Source organism: Diadema setosum, chromosome 21 (assembly GCF_964275005.1).
Source record: "Diadema setosum chromosome 21, eeDiaSeto1, whole genome shotgun sequence".
NCBI classification, from domain to species: Eukaryota; Metazoa; Echinodermata; class Echinoidea; order Diadematoida; family Diadematidae; genus Diadema; species Diadema setosum.
In genome coordinates this window covers 20,773,350-20,794,765 of record NC_092705.1, presented here as the reverse complement: position 1 = coordinate 20,794,765, position 21,416 = coordinate 20,773,350, and the positions used below count along the sequence as shown (strand labels likewise).

The 21,416-nt window shown below is 37.9% G+C and overlaps 1 protein-coding gene across 1 annotated transcript in view; it reads right to left on the bottom strand.

The window, feature by feature from the left end:
- Nucleotides 1–19: 19 nt before the first annotated feature.
- Nucleotides 20–21,416, bottom strand: part of LOC140244236 (tetraspanin-6-like) — a 55,671-nt gene continuing 34,274 nt past the window's right edge. The window contains exons 2-7 of the mRNA XM_072323871.1: nucleotides 18,474–18,662; nucleotides 7,017–7,091; nucleotides 5,165–5,263; nucleotides 3,336–3,524; nucleotides 1,825–1,908; nucleotides 20–720 (exon numbers count right to left, since the gene is read on the bottom strand). Of these exons, the coding sequence (XP_072179972.1) occupies nucleotides 652–720; nucleotides 1,825–1,908; nucleotides 3,336–3,524; nucleotides 5,165–5,263; nucleotides 7,017–7,091; nucleotides 18,474–18,662 (705 nt within the window). The 3' untranslated portion in view covers nucleotides 20–651. The remainder of the gene's footprint in view (nucleotides 721–1,824; nucleotides 1,909–3,335; nucleotides 3,525–5,164; nucleotides 5,264–7,016; nucleotides 7,092–18,473; nucleotides 18,663–21,416) is intronic.

The following is a 21,416-nucleotide window of genomic DNA, read 5'->3' as shown; positions in this document are numbered from 1 at the left end:
CAGACCCAGGTACAATGTTGGCTGAGGGGGGAAAAAAGGAAGGTGATGAACTTGTGAAAAAAGGAGACTACAATGGTTATAATATACTGAATACCTACACAATTTACATGCTACATACAATTGCAATTTGCAGAAGTGTGTGAGTGCACATACAGTGTATATATTATAATGTTGCTGGGGTGATAAGACCTTGTATCTCAAACTTTGGTGAAAATTACTTTTTTGGATTAATGGTCAGATAATCAGTTAGTGATATCCTGTCCAAATCCTAGTTTTCTTACCCCAAAAATGGAGCCACCATGGCATGTCAAAGGATAGCAGTGCTTTGGCTGCCATGTTTTTTTGCTCTCCTGAACATTTGACATTTTGTAGATACAAGGTCTTGTCACCTCAGTGACGATGAATATATGCACTCATACATTCCTTTGAGGGTCTCTTTTGTCTACACATCTCTTCTCTCTTCTGTTGCTGTTGTTTTCATTTTTCTTCCTCATTGATTATCAAGTATCTGGATTTTTTTTTTTTTTGGCAATACATGGCGTCTTGCTGAGCAGGGAAGGGTTACGGAGCAAGGAGGGACAGTAGGTGGCGCTCTCCGTCTCTCCCAATCTCCTCAGTCTCTATCTCTCTCCCTTGCGGCCCTCCAGCTCATCACATCATCTCGTACTTGTTGGCGTTGATCATCTTGGCGAGGCAGCAGGAGAGTACGATTCCAATCAGCTGTTGATGGAGAGGGAGAGAGCCCCCCAGGGGCAGAATGTCAGTCAAGACTTTAACCCTTCTATTGCCGCCATCTTGTTGTGCCACTGACATAGTGCATACAAGCAGGGCGTCAATAGTTATGACAGAGTTAAAAGATGTTTCTGAACACGAAGAAGCAAAGGAGCTTCATTCTCTTCAACATTACCAAGTAAGATTTCCCTTATCCTTATCATAGATCTTTCCATCTTAAATTGTTCCAGTGGCAAAAGATAACATCAGATATATTTCTTTTCCCCTGCAAAGTTAGATGGGCACTATTCCAATCACAATGCAAAATATTTCACATACACAAGTGAGAATATTTTCGGCTCAGAACCAGAAAGGCTTTATTTGTATCATGTTGTAGAGCTTGATCTCTTCTACATTATGGTGTCAATTTTAAATGATTTTCATTTTCAGTAAAATACTACAAATTGAACCACAAGGGCCCTATTCTACCATATCGTCGCTGGGGTGACAAAACCTCGTATCTCAAAATTGTCAAATGTTCAGGAGAGCGAAAAAACATGGCGGCCAAAGCACTATAGTGAATGGGAAAGCCTTCTCTTTGACATGTCATGGTGGCTTCATTTTTGAAGTAAGACAGTTAGGATTTGGCCAAGACATCACTTGACCCATTATTTGACCATTAAGCTAAAAAAAATTTTTTTTGACATTTTTGAGATACGAGGTCTTGTCACCCCAGCGACGATATATTGGTACAATGCTTATAAATCTACACACTTTTGACTAAATATTGTGGGTTTTTTTTTTCCATGAAAATTGATTGTTTCGATTTAGTTAATGCTCAAATTTTAGACTGCAATAGTGCCTGGTATATATACAATATATTCAAGAAAAAAACAAAAAAAATGTTACATGTAACAAAAGAAAGGCTTTAGGAAACAATCACATGATACTCAATCAATGCTGAGCACAATTTCTGCTTGAGACAAAATATTAATATGTCTGTAAAAAATTTGAGCGCTTTTGTATTGATACTAGGTTAATGTCGCAAGCAATGAGCAAAAAATTCAACAATGCCATAATTTCCACCTTGGATATTAAAAAGTGAATACTTGCCTGGAATGCTCCAAAGGCTAAAGCACTTCCTGCAATGATACCCATTTTGCTGCTTAGAAAAGATGTTACCTTGGCTGAGCAACCCTGCAAGAAATTTGGGGTTACAAAACAATGCAGTTTGATGAGTAGTGCTATGTGATTTGAATCAGAAATTATCTTCAGAATCATCATCAATATAAGAATCATTACTATTGATGCCATGATAATCCTCATCATTATCATCTTTATCTTTGTCATTTTCATGATTGCTATCACAATCACTATCATTACTGCAACCAATTAATGAGACGTAATCATTATGCTAAAATGTTTGAAACATACCTGCAGAAAACTAAAGGTCTGCCGCAAGAGTTTTTACTGGTCAAGAGATTCTGTCCAAAGCTCGCAGTCTTGCACAAGAATGACCAGCTGAAGTGACCTAAGAACTAGAGCTAATTTTCGAGAGTTTTGTCTGTTTCTTTGTGTGTGTGTGTGTGTGTTTTTTTAGGGTGTTTTATGATGACATGCTTGTATGATGCAAACGAACAATTCAGTCTAAATGTCAATCTGCAATGTTTTCCATCATTTGGGTTTTTTTCATCACCCTTTGGGCAGGCATACTTTGTTTTTGCCAGCTCTTTACCAGCTTCATCAATTACAGGTCAATCTATCAATGTTTATTGCAACAGCACAGAACTAATTGAACTTTTGGCTAGAGTCACCATGAATCTCACTGAGGCCTAAAATATGCATTGATAAAGGTAAATTGAAAATTTGCTTGCTCCTGTATTATTGAATATTAAAGGACAAGTTCACCTTCATAAACATAAGGATTGAGAGAATGCAGCAATATTAGTAGAACACATTAGTGAAAGTTTGAGGAAAATTGGACAGTCGATGCAAAAGTTATGAATTTTTAAAATTTTTGTGTTGGAACCGCTGGATGAGGAGACTACTAAGGCTTGTGATGTCATATGAGTACAACAGTATAAAGAAAATGTAAAGAAAATTCAACATATTTTCACTTTTTTCGCATAATAAAAGAGCACTTGACTTGCCTCTTTCTAAAGGCAATGGGAATGATATTAACCATAACATATATGTCAGTAACGATTCAAGGGAATGTGTACTTTTTTCAAAAGATGAAATTTTGTGAAATTCTCTTTATATTTTCCTTATATTGTTGTACGCATGTGACATCATACACTGCAGTAGTCTTCTCATCCAGCGGTGACTGCACAAAAACTTCAAAAATTCATAACTTTTGAACGGATTGTCCGATTTTCCTCAAACTTTCAATGATGTGTTCTACAAATATTGCTACATTCTCTCAATCCTTATGTTAATGAAGGTGAACTTGTCCTTTAACCATTCAAATCTTGGGTTAACTTGGAGGGTGCTTCCGTGAATGACATTTTGGATTAGAGAAGATGAAAACAAAAGAAGATGAAATGGCTCTAAGCATTATACACTTTCCTTCTAAACCAGACACTTCCATCATGGGAACTGTTATACTGGAATGCCAAACGTACCTCTTGGAAGATATAGACTGTCCCGTTGCTGTTGCTTATCATGACGCCCTGGCCAGGGTTAGCGTCTTGGCACACGATTTCATCCACGGTGCGGTTACAGCAGCTGACCGGAACGGTGGTCGTGTGGCTCTGTGACCAGTACGTGCCCGTCAGCCAGTCTGTGTAGTTTGTCGCACCGCAGCAAAACAACTGCGATGGTGAAGGGATGACGGAATGGACAAAGTAGGGAAATTAGAATGGGTGGAGCTCAAATCAAAATAACGGACGAGCATCTAGTGCATTTCAAGTCATTTATAATGATAATAACGATGACAATACAGTAATAATAATAACAATACAGTTATACAGCACAGTCTCCATATACCATGTTTGTGGATAAACTCAGCTTAATGGGTTTTCTTGCCCCTATACGACCCCATTAAAGGTACGTGGTCCCGGTGTTTTAGTCAAATGCGTACGCGGGCGCACAGCGCAAGTTTTCTATAGAGACCTACGCTATCGACTCCTCTTTAGCGCTTACGCTGTGGCCCACTTCCCCGAGTCCGAAGAAGTCCGATTCACTGTAGTCAGTGGTCGGATCACAGTTCGGCTCATGATTTGGCTGAGGGGGATGACAGCTTTAGCAAACTTCTTTTGTGATGTCATAATAACAAGCACATATGCACGCACCCTGGCATTACTACAGACTGCCCGATACGCAGAGTAGACAACGAAGGCAACGTTACTAAGCAACACCTACGCACTTTACTCTTGATGACAGCTCAACTTCGGTAATCTTCGTATCAATGCTAACGGTGATCGGCAGTATCATCAATAGCGCCCTCTACACTACCAGGACTATGCACCTTTAAAAGGGGCCAAGTTTACCTGCTAGGCCAAGTTTACCCACAAATATGGTATATACATTTTGAAATGTGCTTTCCAATGGCATCATTAATGAAACAATTAAGAGTTTTTAGATTTTTTTTTTTTTTTACGATAATGAGGGATTGCTGGTTGCAAAGAGATTGTGTCTAATCATGTCTAATACTGAGGTAACTACAAAGTCTACAGTTGTAGATACATACGTACAGAGTGTAACTAGACACAGTCAACAGACAATGATATTATACAACACATACAGCTTCACATCAAGAGATCAGTACTATTCAACAAGCATGGAGAAAGAAAAAAAAATATGGCTGTTGCCATGAAAATACACTGGGGCCAGCCTACAACATCAGACATGTGTAAATTGTTAGATTTAACAGACTTTGGCACACCTCCCTAAGAGCTTATGAAAGACATTGACAATACATCTATTTTGCAAACTGAACAAAATAATCAAAACGAAATTTACTTCTACATGTATCCCACATGCTACTATATATTTAGTCATATATTTCACAAGTATAAAACTTCCCATAAAGGGAATGGTAATATAATTCCATGAGTACCGGCCGACGGCAACTTAATTTGCAAAATAACAGTGCATTGATACAATGAGAAAAAAGTATTTTCACTGTTCAAGAGAATAATTAGCAAACCCACCTCAGATACAATACTCATAGCATTTATATTACAGGTGGTGATTATTTTTGCGTGTTGTTAAATTTGTGAATATCAATCTGCTCTCAAAATTTGCAAACAATGCAAATGCCCATGAAATAATACCACTTGCACACAGAATTGCATATTCAAGGGGTGACAAAAAGTGACCAAAGTTATGACAAGCTGGATATAAACAAGGAACACGTCCCAGCAAGTGGCTGGGATGATGCAATCGACTACAGGAATTTACTATAAAAATACAAGAAAAAGAAGAAGAAGAAGAAGAATGAGGGACTTACACTTTCTTGAAGATTGTCCACATAGTCATCTAAACCTTCATTGTCGCTGCCAAAATCCTTGATGTGTTTGGAAAGTCCACTTTGGAAACTTGACGTTAGCTGCTCAAACATTTCAAATATAAACAAAAACATGCAAAAATGAAAAATGACATCATGATACCAACCTATTAAAAGGGTGTTTAATTCTTAGTATACAGTAAATATTGTCAGTCACATATTCATACTAAATACAGAATGATTGCGATTATTCAACTGTACGTACTGTCAAACCTGCAAATTAAAAAAAAAAAAAATCATTGCAATATGAATATTACAGAATATGAAACAGAGAGATGAGAGAAGACTTTAAAACTTTAGGTCCGGAATTCATCCTGTCATAAGATTAAGGAAAATACTGCTGTCCCATACCCAATCAACACATGGGCATTTTCAAAATGTCTCTGACAGGTTTTATTACCAATAATGTTCATCTGGCAAAGAAGCAAGTCATACCCTCTCAAGGATATTTTTTTTTAAAGGTATAATGTTTTTACCTTTCTTTTGAGCTGTGTGGAGCAGAAAAGAAATCAGCTTATATGTAGCTATATGGTATACAGGGTTCGAAATTGGCGATGGTCCGCTGGCCATTGGCTACCCAAAATCATGTCGGACTAGCTATAAATCATAAAATTCTGAAGTTACTAGTCCGTCTGGCTAGCCAAAATATTGCTTCAGTGTTAAAATTGATTCTAAGTAGTCCGCCTGGCTAGTTAAAAGAAAAGTTAAGTGCGACCCCTGGTATATCATAACACAACTTGACATGCAAAATTGATTTCTGAATTTTGCAATTTGCACAATATTGCTTTCTCAATTTTGCAATTTGCACTTGGCACAAGTCAAGTACTAGTAAGATTCTGCATGTCCAATGTAAACCTTGCACAAATTTCAAAATATGCATTACATACAGCAGGGCTCCACACTAACTTTTATTTCTGGTGGCCCAAAGGCAAACATCAGACCTTTTTTGGTGACCCGCTCAGGCCACCAAATTCTTCATTTCTGAAATTTTGGTGGCCCGACGTGCGTTTTTGGTGGCCCCGGACCACTGGGCCACCGCTAGTGTCGAGCCCTGCATACAGTCCCAGAAATGTACTATCTTAATACGATCAGAGTACCGATACTGGTTTCAGATAAACATTTTATATACTTCTGTTGCTTTGAATACTGCAGGATTGTGAAATTGAATCATTGCATAGAGGAAGAAAAGTCTGTCACAAGGCATAATCACTTTAGAGGAGGGTGTTTACCTGGGGACAATTCATACTCTCCAATATCACCTGTCCTTGTCCTTGGTGTAAAGATGAAGACCCACCTACAGAGCCTATTCTGGCTTATTTGACACCTCTACAAGCCTTTGACAGAGTGCTACCTGAATACCTTGGAGGTTAAAGTCTACAAAGCAACAGACAGTCATTTTTATTCAAATGACAGAGTTGCCACCAAAGAGCAGAATTGCTCTTTCCACCATGCAAAAGTAAGCACAAGAGATAAAGAATAATATTTTGAAGCAAATACCTTGACTTATTGTGATGTTCTCTTTCTTTGCTTTTTTTTTTTTCTTCTCATGACAGCATAATTATTCAGGTAACACTTGCATCCCAATTCATCCACTCCCCAACCACCGAGAGAAATACTTAAAAAAAACCCACCCCATTCAGGGCTTTACAAATCATTAGAATGAAAAAAAAAAAAGGTATTGTAACAATTCTAATCCCTTTTTTTTTTCAGTTTCTACACAGGATGATAAAAATTATCTTTTCCACAAAAGAAGCCAAGGCTGATCCTATTCAAGGGCATCCAAGTGAATACTCACCCGCTTCTCAAATATAAATCCTGCGATGCCACATGCGAAGAGAGCGATGAATACAACGAAAACCATAACGGTGTACTGTGGGGGAAAATGACAATGAGCCAAAAAGACAGCATAAAGGAGAGATGCAGCAAAACAAGAAAATGAAAAAAGAAAAAGGAGAAAATGAGACAGTGAGATAAAGATAGGAAGACAAAGAGAGAGAGAGAGAGAGATCATATTACTATAGTTACTTTTGTTGTTGTAGCTCTTTTACAGTCTAAATGTTTATACAGAGCAATGAATGAAAGATACAGTACTCCTGTATTACAGCAAACAAAAGATCCATTACATACCACTGCAAATCACTGCACTTTTGCACTGTGACATCTGTCAGTGTGCAAACAAACATTAATGCAGTTATATTTATTTATTTCTCTCATAAAAAATGAGAAATCACCTCCCTTTCCTCAAGAAATAAAACAGGCAGATGATGTCAGATGTAGTACTGTGGCCCGGAAAAGTGAATCAATTTTTCCCAGTTTAGTAGATTCCATAGCTTCACTTGGAGAATGTGCATAAGTACATGTAAGTATCTTCATGCTGCCACACAGCATTGTTACCATAAACAAACTACAAATAATCATATGAAATATCCTCTGTCAGAAGATTCACAATTAAAAAGGTACCATGTGCTTTTGTAGATTTCTGCACGAGACATCGACAGGTATTTGCACATTTTCTGGTTGTTACTAATCGGCATTCATGCTATGCCAATATTGTGGGCAGTCAGAAGCAGCGACCTCCCCTCGGTGACTGCAAATGAATGAGATGGGGGAGGGGGGGGGGGATAAAACATCACCCTGTCTCTTCCGGAGGAAACGGTTTCATAATCACCATTATGATTCATCTCCTGGTAACTGTAAGATGTCTTTCAATGTCAGCTCTCAAATGAAATGGTGTGTGTGTGTGTGTGTAACGGGGGATCTTAACCCATTGAGGATGGACTGATTTTGCTATAACACACATCTTCCATTGACAAATTCCAGAGTATACTCGGGACTAGTCCTCAACGGGTTAATAGTCTGAAATACAACTGTATTGTCGAACCATAACTTCCCTCTTGCAAAACTGCCTTTATACCATTTTAATAGTCCTGACTTTTGGTTACACTATGGATATTTCTGACAACACTGAAGCCTTGCAAGTAATAGATACTGCATTTCTGAAATACAATACCGTGCATAAATCAGGTAAAGTAATCAGTCATGGCCTCATTTTATTTGCACCCACGCTGTGTGCAAGCGCTCAACATCAATAAATGTATAATGCATAAATATGTACATGTATAATACACATAAATGTAGAGAATCTCAAATACCGGGTATAATATATACACATTGTATACATATATAGGTATGAGACAGGGGGGCAGTTTACCAGAGGAGAAGATATAAGAGGGAGAGAGAGAGAGGGAATAGAGGATGGTGAGTACATGGAAAACATGCGACTCATTTCTATGATAATCAGCTTCCATCTATGTGGAGGAAGAATGAGCCGGTTGGCATGGCAACAACAGTCTGCTGCCAACATCCTGCGGCACAGGAAAAAAAGAATTCTTGTACTGCCTTGTTATGTACATGTGTGTTAACACACACACATACACACACACACACACACATGCACACAAGCAAAGGCACAAAGAGTTGCGTGTGTGAGTGTGTGCAATAGAACTACAAGATAGCAGCCTAGATATGCCAAGATAAGCTGGGCGGGATGCAGTCAGCGTTGAATAATTTCAAAGGAAAAAAAAAAAACCAGTATACTGGATGTATGCATAGAAAATGTACGTGTGGAGATGTGCATTCACAGCCCGTACAGAAGTGCATACTGTATGGATTGTTCATTTCCTGCAATCTTAAGAATCAATTCAAGATCATTTTTTTTTTCTCTGGTATCTTTGATACATTCAAGCTGTGCTTCAAGGAAATTGTCCACAAGCAAAGAGTTTGAGTGCAGCATTTACATTGTCATGGTGACATTTTCATACAACAAATTGTTAGAAAGTGCTTTGCTACTGCTACAACTGCTCAATATGATTCCACTATAATTTCCTCTGGAAATTTTCTTTGTTTTTTCCTCAAAATATTACCAAAATTTATGTAAAATGGCTAGAGTGCAAGCAATGCCTTGCTTTGCAAGACAAATCATCCTAGAAGGAAATTATGGTGAACAATTTTCGCAACACAACATCTGGGATTTCCCTGCAAGACATTCAGAGGAACACTCAATAGCATAATTCACAAATTTTCGTCAGCAATTTACAGAATTATTGATTGAGTGATGCCTCATGTGGCATACCTTTTCTTGCTTCTTTTGCAATTACAACAGCAGAAAGCCTTTGGCAAAGGCTAAGCTTTATTATCCATCATGCTAAATCCGCAGAGGTCTCTTTTGTTTTGTTTTGTTTTGTTTTGAGTAACGCTCTTTCATATACTGTATGTCCTGTGAACATCAATGCAACAAGAATACTACACCGAATATTTCGTGAGGTTTTAATTTTTGCACATTTTGTGAGTCGGTCGGGTGGTATTCAAAAATTTAAAAATACACCAAAAAAAATAACTCCAATCCCGACATACGTTGTAAATGTCACGCGCATGTATACACTTCTCTATTCAGTACCGTACTCCAAAATGACAAAATTTAACCACTTACAAAATTGTTGGAAAGTCTCCATTTACAAAAGATTAGACTTGATAAATATATGGCGTATACACTATACAAGTCTTTAACAACTATGTGTAGTACTTCCAAGTATGCAGCTGCTGATGGGGTGGACTATTCTCAGGATAATTACCTTCTCCAGTTGTAGCATATTGGTTAGTAACAGCAGGCATACCTCATCTTCAATGGAATTTATTTCAAATGCATTACAACATCCTTGGAATAAGAACATGTATGTAGTACGGTCCTTCAGTGAAGAGAATGCTTTTAAAGCCCCTTGTTAACCCGCTGAGGACTGTTTGATTTTGCTACAACACGCATTTCCCATAGACATCTGCCCGAGTATACTCGAGACTCGTCCTCAACAGGTTAACATCTGCAGATAAATTTTTTTTTTTTAAATGAAAGAACAGCTTACAGTGCTTCTAAATAGTTCTAAAATGTGAGTTGGGGATAAAAATAACCTACATGGGGGGGGGGGGGGCAGGAGTACACCACATACACACACTCACACCCACACACACACACAATTATCCCACAGCTCCTGAATCTCATGGCAAATGAAAACTTGGCTCTATTACTGTAAAACCAGAAATGCTCACATGCATTTTAATTTCACGAATTTCGCGAGAGCCAAGATTCGCAAAATTAAAAATATACTGATAAGTTCTTGTTTACACTGTATCTATAGACTGAATGCCAGTGGCAATTTGTAAAAATTTCTTTCTGCAAAAAGAAAAGCTGTCAGCTCCAATTTGGAAAAATTTAACGCCGCGAAAGTATAGTATCTTGCTTTACACTACTCAAAAGGATAGCTGAAGAAAATTCATGCATTCAAATTCATTCACTTCTCACTACTTTTAACTCGGTATAGAGATTACTCTTAAATCCACAAGGGGCTAAATTGCCAAATATTGCCACCTGTGTATGAAATTTTGAGAGAGATTGAGATGATTTTCACTGTGGATGATGGTCACATAAAGACAAGCACTTTCTTCTGCTGGTTTTTACTGTGCACAGCCTGGTTAATACTTTTTAATAAACATGTCATTCAAAAATCAGAGAGTCAAGAACCGAAAAGTTGCCACTTTAAAACACTTCCCCAGGGACACGACGAGAGGAAATTCTCCACTATGGGCACTGGAGGACCGGTAGCTTTAGATTAAATTCTGGAGAAAGAGAAAATATATATGAGACTGCTGAAAATTTTGGGGAGGATTGTTTGTGCCCATATCCTGTGTGCCTTGCAAGGATGCCTGATAAAATCAAATCACAGAAAAGATGGGCGAGTTTTTTTTCCAAGTTCCCCTCCCTCCACCACCCCCCCCCCCTTCTCTCTCTCTCTCTCTCTCTCCCAGCAACAAATTTTGTACTGGAGCCAAATGCAGGAAATAATATGCCAGGGGACACACGCAATGCAGTAATATGTGATAAAACTATGCCTCTGTTGTTGCTGTTTCTTTAAGATCATAAAGAGAAAAAGTATTGTTTGAGAGATTGAAAAAAGAAAACCACGTACAATGTAATACTTGTTCAGTTTTTATCATCATTGCACAAGGAAGACAAGCTCTGCTACGAATGAAAGCCAAGCTACTACAGGAAAATGTACGTTAAACACCATAATATCTTACAATGTATATAGTTGTGTCATATTAATTCACACTGCATACATATATGATACCACAAAATACCAGTTTCATACACACAGAGTATTTGTACCTACTACAGTGTATGGCTGGTGTATTTCAACAGACAACGTGTAGTCTTTCTTGTTGTTTGAATTGTTCCTTATAAATTTTTTTTTAATCATTTTCTTGTTACTTATCACACATGCCTTTTATAATCGACCATCACATAAAATGAATTTGTCTTGAAACAGAATATTGCCATGAAAGAATTCCATGAGCTATAAGGTGGGAAAATACATAGGCCTACAACCTTGCAGAATTCACTGCATCTTGTCATTTGGTGTAAATCTAATTACACAGAAAATTCAACCATGAACATCTGGTTTTCAACTTTTCAGTCGTCAAATGGTAGACACTGAAAATAAATGGGGGTCTTAATCTTTTTTCTTTAAATGTTACTTTGATCACTCACTAATTTCGCTGAAAGTAGGACATGTTACATGAATTCGGTTTAAATTTCTGTCAAAGTTTTGTATCACATAAACTATATGAAAACAATGTTCATGAAATCTAAAAAAATCATGAAGAAGGAATAAAAACAAAAGAAATCCGCACACCTGGATCAAGCCAGTAGAAGTCAATAAAACCTTCCATATCTCTTTCATGAGTTTAAACTTTGTAAGTGGCAAAAGGAAAATAAAAAGGCAATGGAAAGCCTTTTATCTTTTCTTAGAACAGGTGGCATCGACCTAATTTCACCGAGTCATCAATATTTGAGGAGGATCAACAACTCCAGCCTCAAGCTCTCTACAAGCAAACAAAATACGTCAAGGTTCAAAGGGAAATTGTCACTTTCTTTCTCTTCCCCTCTTCTCTCTTTCTCTCCTCGCTATATCACTCTTTCAAACCTTGTTTAACAGACTTTACCCCGACAACATCGGGACAACGTGTGGAGAACATAATTCCGCGCCTTTTTAATAGGTACATGTAATAAAACCACATGAGAGAGCGAGGGGTACCATCTTAACAGAAACACACCGAAAACCTTCTCCTGGTAGGTTTCCCATAACAACCTATGCATTCATCCACAAAGGGTGTGTGGTTACAATCCATGCACATGATTTGTGCGGGATGTGTTATTCTGTCAGGTAATGTCGGGGTAATGTCCGGGTAATTTCCCTAGCTGGTTTGGGTAGAATTTGGCAATGTTACCATGACAACATCCGAGCAACATTTTGTGTGGACCATCTTAACAGGCATGCCTTAAAAAAAAAAAAAGATTGCCTGGATGCTGTCAGAAAGGCTGTATTAACCCACTGAGGACGGAACGATTTTGCTATAATACACATTTCCCACAGACACCTGCCAGAGCATTCTCAGGACTCGTCTTCAACGGGTTAAAGGGTGTGTACAGTTCTGGTCGAGGTGAGGATTTAGCTTTTAACGTTTTGCGAGATATTCAGAAACCATTCCATGAGGTGTCAAAGAGCATGCAATTTTAAGGGGTATCAAAAGTTTATTTGATGAAAATCGGTTTTGAAATGGCCCGAGATATATATCCAAAAACAAGGTGAAACAAAGAGATCCTACTAAAAGGCGTGGCCTGTCGCCTTTTATTATTATCACTTTTTTGGATATTTCAGCCATTTGAAAACCAATTTTCATCAAATAAATGTTGAATCCTTCTTAAAATTACACGCTCTTTCATATTTCATAAGAGGTTTCTCATTATCTCACTTAGGAATGTTCAAAACATGAATCCCCACCTCAACCAGTACTGTACAGTCCCTTTAAATGGGGCTTTAGTATCATTGGCTATTTGTTTTAATACACAGCCTCACTTTGAGCATTTTTTGGATGGTGTTGGAGCAGGGGAGATTGGAAGTTGGTATAAAAAATACTGCACAATTACAGCCCAGAACACATGCCAGTGTAAATTGAAGTACATGCTAGCATTGAGCATACCATTATCATACCATTATAACCTATTGATAGATGATACTCTGGGACAAATTATACATCAACAAAGGGGGTTGCCCAGTCAAAAAATCATTGTGATGTTTCTATTAAGAAATATACTACTGTGTATTTATAAAACGACGCAAAAAAAAGGCAGGATGCAGAAATCCATTCTGTATTTCAACATCTTTATAATCCTTGCAAGCAAGTGTGAGAGTCATGTAGAGTTTTTTTTAAAGCAATGGTACAGTTCCGGTTGAGTTGGGGATTCAGGTTTTAACATTTTGCAAGATAAATAGAAATTGCTATATGAGGATACAATTCTAAAAGAAATCAAAGTTCATTTGATGAAATTTATTTTTCAAATGACCGAGATGTATCCAAAAACAGAAAGGTCCTAATAAAAGATGGGCCCCACCTTTTATTAGGATCACTCTGTTTTACTTTGTTTCTGGATATCTCAGTCATTTCAAAAACAAATTTCATGAAACCTGAATCCCCCTCTCAACCAAAACTATACCATCCCTTTAATGCATGACACTGAACGTTGTAAAGAAGCTGTGTTCTTGGGTATGGTGGGTGTTGCCTTCCAACAACAATACCATCATTCTTGACAACCATTCCTGTTTCTAACAGAATTCACTTGTATAATGGAAAGTGTGAAGTTTGCGCTCTCACAGCTTCACTCTTTTTTTTTTTCATAATAATATGAAGGCCCTAGATGATAGATTTATAGTGGTGTTGCTGACTTTCCCAACCAGTCTTTTTCTCCTCGCTGATCAAATTCTACAACATGCAAATCTTCCCCCCAAATCCAATATTTTAATCTACCAACTTTTACTATCAATTAGTCACTTGGCATTAGAGTGGCATCAAAGCAATTTTCAGTGATTATCATGTAGTTTTGAAGTTCGAAATGGAAGTGCTCAATCACTTAAAAATGTCCTTCACAACGACAGATTAAAGCTCAATGTGTATTCCCATTACCTAAACATGAGGGAATGCATTATTTGAAAATGTTTCATGGGCACCATACAACTAATGCTGTCAAACTTACATAAATTCTGTATAATATCTCTTGCATATTACGTCATCAACTGTTGTGTTACGCAAATAGAGGACACACTCGTCTACACATTATAATTTCATAATTTTCATAATACCCGTCCCCATCCCCCCCCCTCCCCCCCCCCCCCCCCCCCAGCAAAAAAAAAAGCACAATCTGAAAAAGAGTGGGTAACCATCATCTTTCCTTTTGGGGGAATGCCAATGCAATGTAATTTTTTTCAACCATTCACAGACAGACTCATTTAAATCTCTATAAATCACAAACACTTGCTTCTCTCATCAACAATAGTAAAACTGAGCTTCTTCAGAACCGGACCTCCACCCACGCCCACCAACCATCCATCCCGTTTTTAGATGTCGAATCATCCACGGCGGAAGAGAAAAGGCACCTCTGGCTCACATGAGACCTCATGTGACATCTCACTCCCTTTCCTCTACGAGGTCTCAGTGCCCCATGATGAAATGAGGATGGGACAAGGAGGACATCAATCCTTGGGCAGCTGTGGAGCAAAGGAGCAATTTGGACACCCCCTACTAGTCAACCCCATCCCATCGTCTCTCTTTCTCATTCTCCACTACGGGACTGGATTTACTTTCCTTTAGTCTTTTACAGATCAGCGGGCTTTGTCACAATGGAATGAGTCGGGCCTTTACGCAGACAAAATCTGCATAATCCATGAGCTAAATTTGCATAATCCATGAGCTGAATTTAAGCTACCTTCATGAATTCGGGCCTCAGAGTCTATCCATGTGACACTTTTCACCTGCCGTCCATGAAGTCATGCATCATACAAATATACTTTCAAATAGGATGGTTTGCCCTATCTTCTATTAGGGTTGTGGAGCTCATCAAGAGCATAATTCATGAGAGCTGTTGCACTGTCATCCATAATACATCTCAATTGACCCTCTTTCCAGGCAGTATTAAGTCATTACAAAAACAATTTAGACATTGCTATATGGGTGCATTCCCTAAATTGTACTGTAGATGTTTGATTCCTCAATTTGGAGGATTCTAAAATGACTACTTAAAAAAAAAAAAAAAAAAAAGCTGATGAAGAAAACTACCAAAAAATATCATCAATGTGTAATACACACTTTCATGAAGATAAAATCAAACAAAACACCTTGTAGAATCAACATCCTTGTTGCCTGTACACAGGCTCTATAGTCGGGTACCAAAGGGGGGTCACCGTGCATCCCCCCCAGGACTCCTCGAAACTTACATTTTCAGGATCCTCATGACATACTAAAACATAATCAAGATGTTAACAGGAGCGAAAAGTGGCTGTTCTAGGTGAAATTTAATGTATTCTATTGTTTTTCATAATTTCTTATGTATTTCTTTGTTTTTCAACTTTTTTCAACTTTTGTTTTTTCTTTGTTTTTCTATTGGAAATTGTCACTGACCACTTTTCTACCATAATTAGCACAAAACTAATCAATGAAAGTGATTAATTGTAAAAATAATCAGGTTTTCATGACTTTCATGGCAGAGCACTGTTTTCCATAGGAAATGTACACAAAAGCACAAAATTGTGCCCGTTTTGGGACGACATTCCGTTACAAAAATGGGCGTGACTTCGCAAAAGTATGCGGGGAAGTTGCAAATATGGTCTCAAAAGTTGCGTGAGACTTGAACAAAACAAAGTCAAGTAAGTTTTGAGGAGTCCTGGGGAGTGCACGGTGACCCCCTCCTACCCTTAGGTACCCTACTATGTAGGCCCTACATGTAAGCACATATTATATATTACATACATACATAAGGACGGGGGGTGGGGGGATCCGCCCCCCCCCCTCGAAGTTTCGCGCTATAAATCTGTCGCGAGGCTTCTTGACTTTGTTTGGTCAAGTCTCGCACAACTTTTGAGACCAAATTTGCAACATCCGCGTATACTTTTGCAAAGTCACGCCCATTTTTGTAACGGAATGTCGTCCCAAAACGGGCACAATTTTGTGCTTTTGTGTACATTTCCTATGGAAAACAGTGCTCTGTCATGAAAGTCATGAAAAATTGATTATTTTTACAATTAATCACTTTCATTGATTAGTTTTGTGCTAATTATGGTAGAAAAGTGGTCAGTGACAATTTCCAATAGAAAAACAAAGAAAAAACAAAAGTTGAAAAAGTTGAAAAACAAAGAAATACATAAGAAATTATGAAAAACAATAGAATACATTAAATTTCACCTAGAACAGCCACTTTTCGTTCCTGTTAACATCTTGATTATGTTTTAGTATGTCATGAGGATCCTGAAAATGTAAGTTTCGAGGAGTCCTGGGGGGGATGCACGGTGACCCCCCCTTAGGTACCCAAGTACTAATTCTATTGTATCTAACATCAATCATCAGGCTACATGGATTCATTTGATTTGCAAATATGTGACAGGTAAAGTGAAAAGACAGGTTTTCTATGAAATTACCACAGATGAAACATACTGTACAGCTTTAGTTCATTTGCACTTCAGCAGCATTCCTAATTGAGTCATCAAGTTTTAAAGAAAGCTTCTACTTTCCATTATTTCTTGATACACTAGGGGAAATTCGTACCATGCTCTTCCACTAAACTGTAGATTCTAAATTTCTGTAATCCATCAATACAAGTTCAATTCTGAGCTAATACCCAGAGCCATTGTAATTAAAAAGCTATCGACAGTGGATGCTATGACAACAGTAAGCTGCAAACCCATGTGGTCCTTTGTCTGAGTCAAGTTAAAGTCACTGCTGGACAAGTGATCTCAATGGGTGCTTGCCCCTTTCATTAACAGAACTCTTGTAAAAATGGCCTTTTCGGCAAGTGGAGAAACATTTTCAATTATACCGTTGCTAATGATCAACTTTACAGTAAAAGACTGACACATCATTTGGAATTTAAAGGACAAGTTCATCTCCATAGACATGTGGATTGAGTGAAGGCAGCAATATTAGTAGAACACATCTGTGAGAGTTTGAGGAAAATCGAACAATCCGTTCAAAAGATACTAATTTTTGAAGTACTTGCTCAGTAACCATTGGATGAGAAAACTACTACAGCTTGTGATGTCACATACATGTAGAACGACTTTAATAATATAAAGAAAATATGAACTTTTCTCACATAATAAAAGAACACTTGACTTGCCTCTTTCAGAAGGCAGGGAGAATAATATAACCCTCAACATACATCAGTGAGAAGTTGAGGAAACATGCACTTAAAAAAAAATTGTGAAATTCTCTTTATATTTTCCTAATATCATTCTTAGCATGTGACATCATACATTGTAGTAGTGTTCTCATCCAGCAGTGAATGCGCCGATAATTTAAAAATTCATAATTTTTAAACCAATTTACCAATTTCCCCCAAACTTTAACTCAAGTGTTCTACTAATATTGCTGCATTCACTCCATCAATGTGTATATGAAGGTGGATTTGTCCTTTAATATTGGCCTTTGTCCCTGGCCGAGTGATGCTGAATAAATGTCAACAAGCCTGTTCGTAATTAGCTCATATGCACATTTGGACAAATGACCTTTCTGTTTTTCTCAGTTGGTTAGGCGCTTCACTTGTTGTCAAGGCAACATAATGCCTTTTAACCTCGCCCGACACAACAATTTCTGGCATTCATATTCAAATGAATGAATATAGGCCTACGTAGACCCAGGTGACTAGAATGGCTTGTCAATTTACACTTGGGTAAGTATCCATTTAATTGTTTTGCATTAAATGCACAAACAAACCTTTTTTTTTTTTAAAGAATTTGCCTGATATTTGTGCTAGCTGTAATGAACACTCCGTTACTGTCAGTTGGATGTGCTGGCAAGCACCATTTGTGAGGATTATGCCTTGAATAAAAATTACATCATGAATAGATGCTTATCTATTAGTGAAGTCAGAACCAACCTGCCTGTAATCACAAATTACCTTTTTCTGCTCATGTGAAAAGTGGAACTACAAACTAGCTTACACTTTGAGAGGGCTCATCCTTTATTTTGAAGGGTATAACTGCTGCACTGAACCTGTAGTTTTTAGAAATCACATGTTTGTAATATGAGCTTTGATGTTTTACAGGTTATGCCCCCATGTTAGGCTACACTCATGCCATAGTCTAATTTTGCTTACCAAATGCAAGAACCAAGTGATATTCTTCATGATGGCATAGCAACCGATGAGCCCCGTGGCAATCATGAAGCTACCGGTCCCGATGAGTACGTAGGGCACACTGGAATAGTCCTGGTCCGACAGGGCAAGGTAGTTCTTCAGCTCTATCACCCCCCATATTCCAAGGGCCAGGAGTGCAATTCCAACCACCTGTGTCAAAAAACCACAAAAGAAACATGATTATTCAGGAAGAATAATACTACACAGTGCTCAATCATGTTCAGAAGGCTTTCTGTTTCTAAATGCTTCCATGGGCCCTGCTAATATGTATTTCACATACCCTCCATTCATCCCAGTTTCGATAGTAATTTTGACATAAACTGTACCATATGTACCAATCAATTCTCTCTGTATTCTAATTTTTCTATTTGAAAAAAAAAGAAAGAAGAGAAATATTAGACTTCTGCATGTTATGCAGAGGCATGTGGTTTGAAACAGTAAAGATGTTTAACTTCATTCAATTCAAGTACCTAGGTTGACTTTATCAGTGGTAGCATTGCACGTGTATGTGTCTAGTCCTTATCACCATCTTATAATTGCCAGGAAATCATTTGTACTCCTGTCTAATGGATCATATATACAGCTGTATCATTTTTAGTCCAAAGTTCCTTAAGTTGGGCAGTAAATAAACCAATCTTACCAGTAATATACTTCTGGCAAGTTGAATGAGACTCAAAATCATATTAATTTCTGTCTGTATTTTACCTGAAATACCTGTTTTTCTAAACAGTTGTACTTGTGTACACAATCCCAGTATGACAAGAGATACTGGAACTCAACAAACAGAATTTGATTGTCAAGCAAACATTCTAATCAATGAAGTAGAACAGGTGGATCCACAGCAAACACTGATCTGTTTATATTCACTATCTTATGTTAATATTTGTTCTCAGATAACCAATACCAGTCAGTGTAGCATTTGACATGATGGTGGAAGTCTCTGTCAAGTATCAAGTGTGTACTTCACTAGAAGCAATCCTTAGCAAACACACAACAAATACAGGAGCAGTCCAAAGAAGTTACAAAATCTACATATTCATGTATATTACTACAAATCTAAATTAATCTCAAATTTAATTGCAGGGTAATTTGACTAGAAATTCAAGAGTGCTCTGGAACTCAACGTTCACTTGGTGGACCCATGGCATTCACTCCCAGGCTTAATGGAATGTCACCCAGTGCATTTCTGAATAGGCTTTGTGAGGTAGGATCACAAATATACAGGCAGTTGACTGGATCTAATGCCAGCAGCCTATTACTTTGTGGTTATTTCAAACTAGCAGTGTTTCATTCTTTTCAGTATCATTACTTACACCTACAGTAGGCAAACATATGTACTTGGATACATGTCACTAACTCTGGAATAATATACCATTCATATTTCAGGGTCATCGCACACGAAGTTCAGCAACATCGAACATCGCAATAATCTGAATACTAGCCTCATTTGCAGAATGACCAAAATTTTTATAACTCATTTAATGGTTGTAGACCATTGCCATAATAATGCATACACTATACAGCTCAGGTTTTGAAGAGCTACAAGTGTATTTACACAGCTCTTTAATCAAACAATCTATATGCAGATACATGTAATGTGAGAAAATGCTTCAATATGCTTGTGGTACAACTCAAACTCAGTTAAAAAAAAACAACAACAACAACAACAACAAAAAACAAAACAAAACAAAACTTGCTTCATGCTCTGCTTCAGCAGGAATGTACCATCATTATAGAAAGGTACTGCACTGTGGCATTTTTGTTCACGCAAAACATAACTTTATTTTTCACAAGCACTGCTAGCAAGTTTTATTCCACAGGAAGTAAGGAAATATGAGGCTACTCAGCTCTTCTAACAGCAGACTTTGCATCATGAAATTAACCCGTTGAGGACGAGTCCCGAGTACATGGGTTTGTATGGGAAATGCGTGTTGTAGCAAAATCAGTCCGTTCTCATCGGGTTAACACAAAATCCATTCATTCATACTACAGAATCTAAGTCACTGCTTCAACAGACCTATTCCCTAGCAGCTAAAAGTAATGTGGCCAATTGTAATTGCAACAGTCATGGCAAGAGCCCGAATCTTTCGGGAATTTCCAATCGATATCATCGTCGGTTACAACCACTCGATGATCAAGTCTTGAGTTGTGCACACAGCCCTTTGAATGTACAGAACAAGCTTATTAAAGGAAATAAAACTTGGAAAAGGGTGTAGATACTGTTTGCTGCATTCCTCAAACAGCATTCACATCAAAGAAAAAAAAAAGAGAAGTGTTTGATTTCAGACACACTCATTATCACTGTATGTCTAATTGTGTGTCATGTTCTTCAATATGCACACAACTCGGTACCCATTAAGAAAATTACACAGATTTGTTGAGGAGGGGGGGGGGGGGGGTGTTGGGGCCTGGTTGTCTAGAAAGCTTCAAAACAGCTAAAATAAATAATGAAATTTAATAGATTTACCAGAGATTTAAAGAGTAACCAGAGATTTATATATATGTGACCTTACAGACATGAAGTTCATGCCTCTGCAAAACGCTGGCAGAAAGACACATGTGCTATGATGTCATCATGGTAAGATGTGAACTCATTTGCATACATTTCCTCTGTTTGGAGCAAGAGGGGTGTTAATTTTGCATGACTCAACAAGACCCATGGCCTTCAAATTCTCTAAGGGTAGCATGTCTCTGACGGAAAAGAGAGCTGTGTGATTCTTTGCAATTAGTTCACTCGCTTGTTTTTACAAACCTTCCCCTCTCAGTCTCCCCTATTCCTTCTCAAGTTGATATCAAACAGATATTGCTTTGCCCCAGCCTGCCTCGAACTACACCTGGGAAATATTTCCACGCATCTCTGCTGTCCCAAAAATTTGATAGCATCTCCTTCCAGGTATGATAATG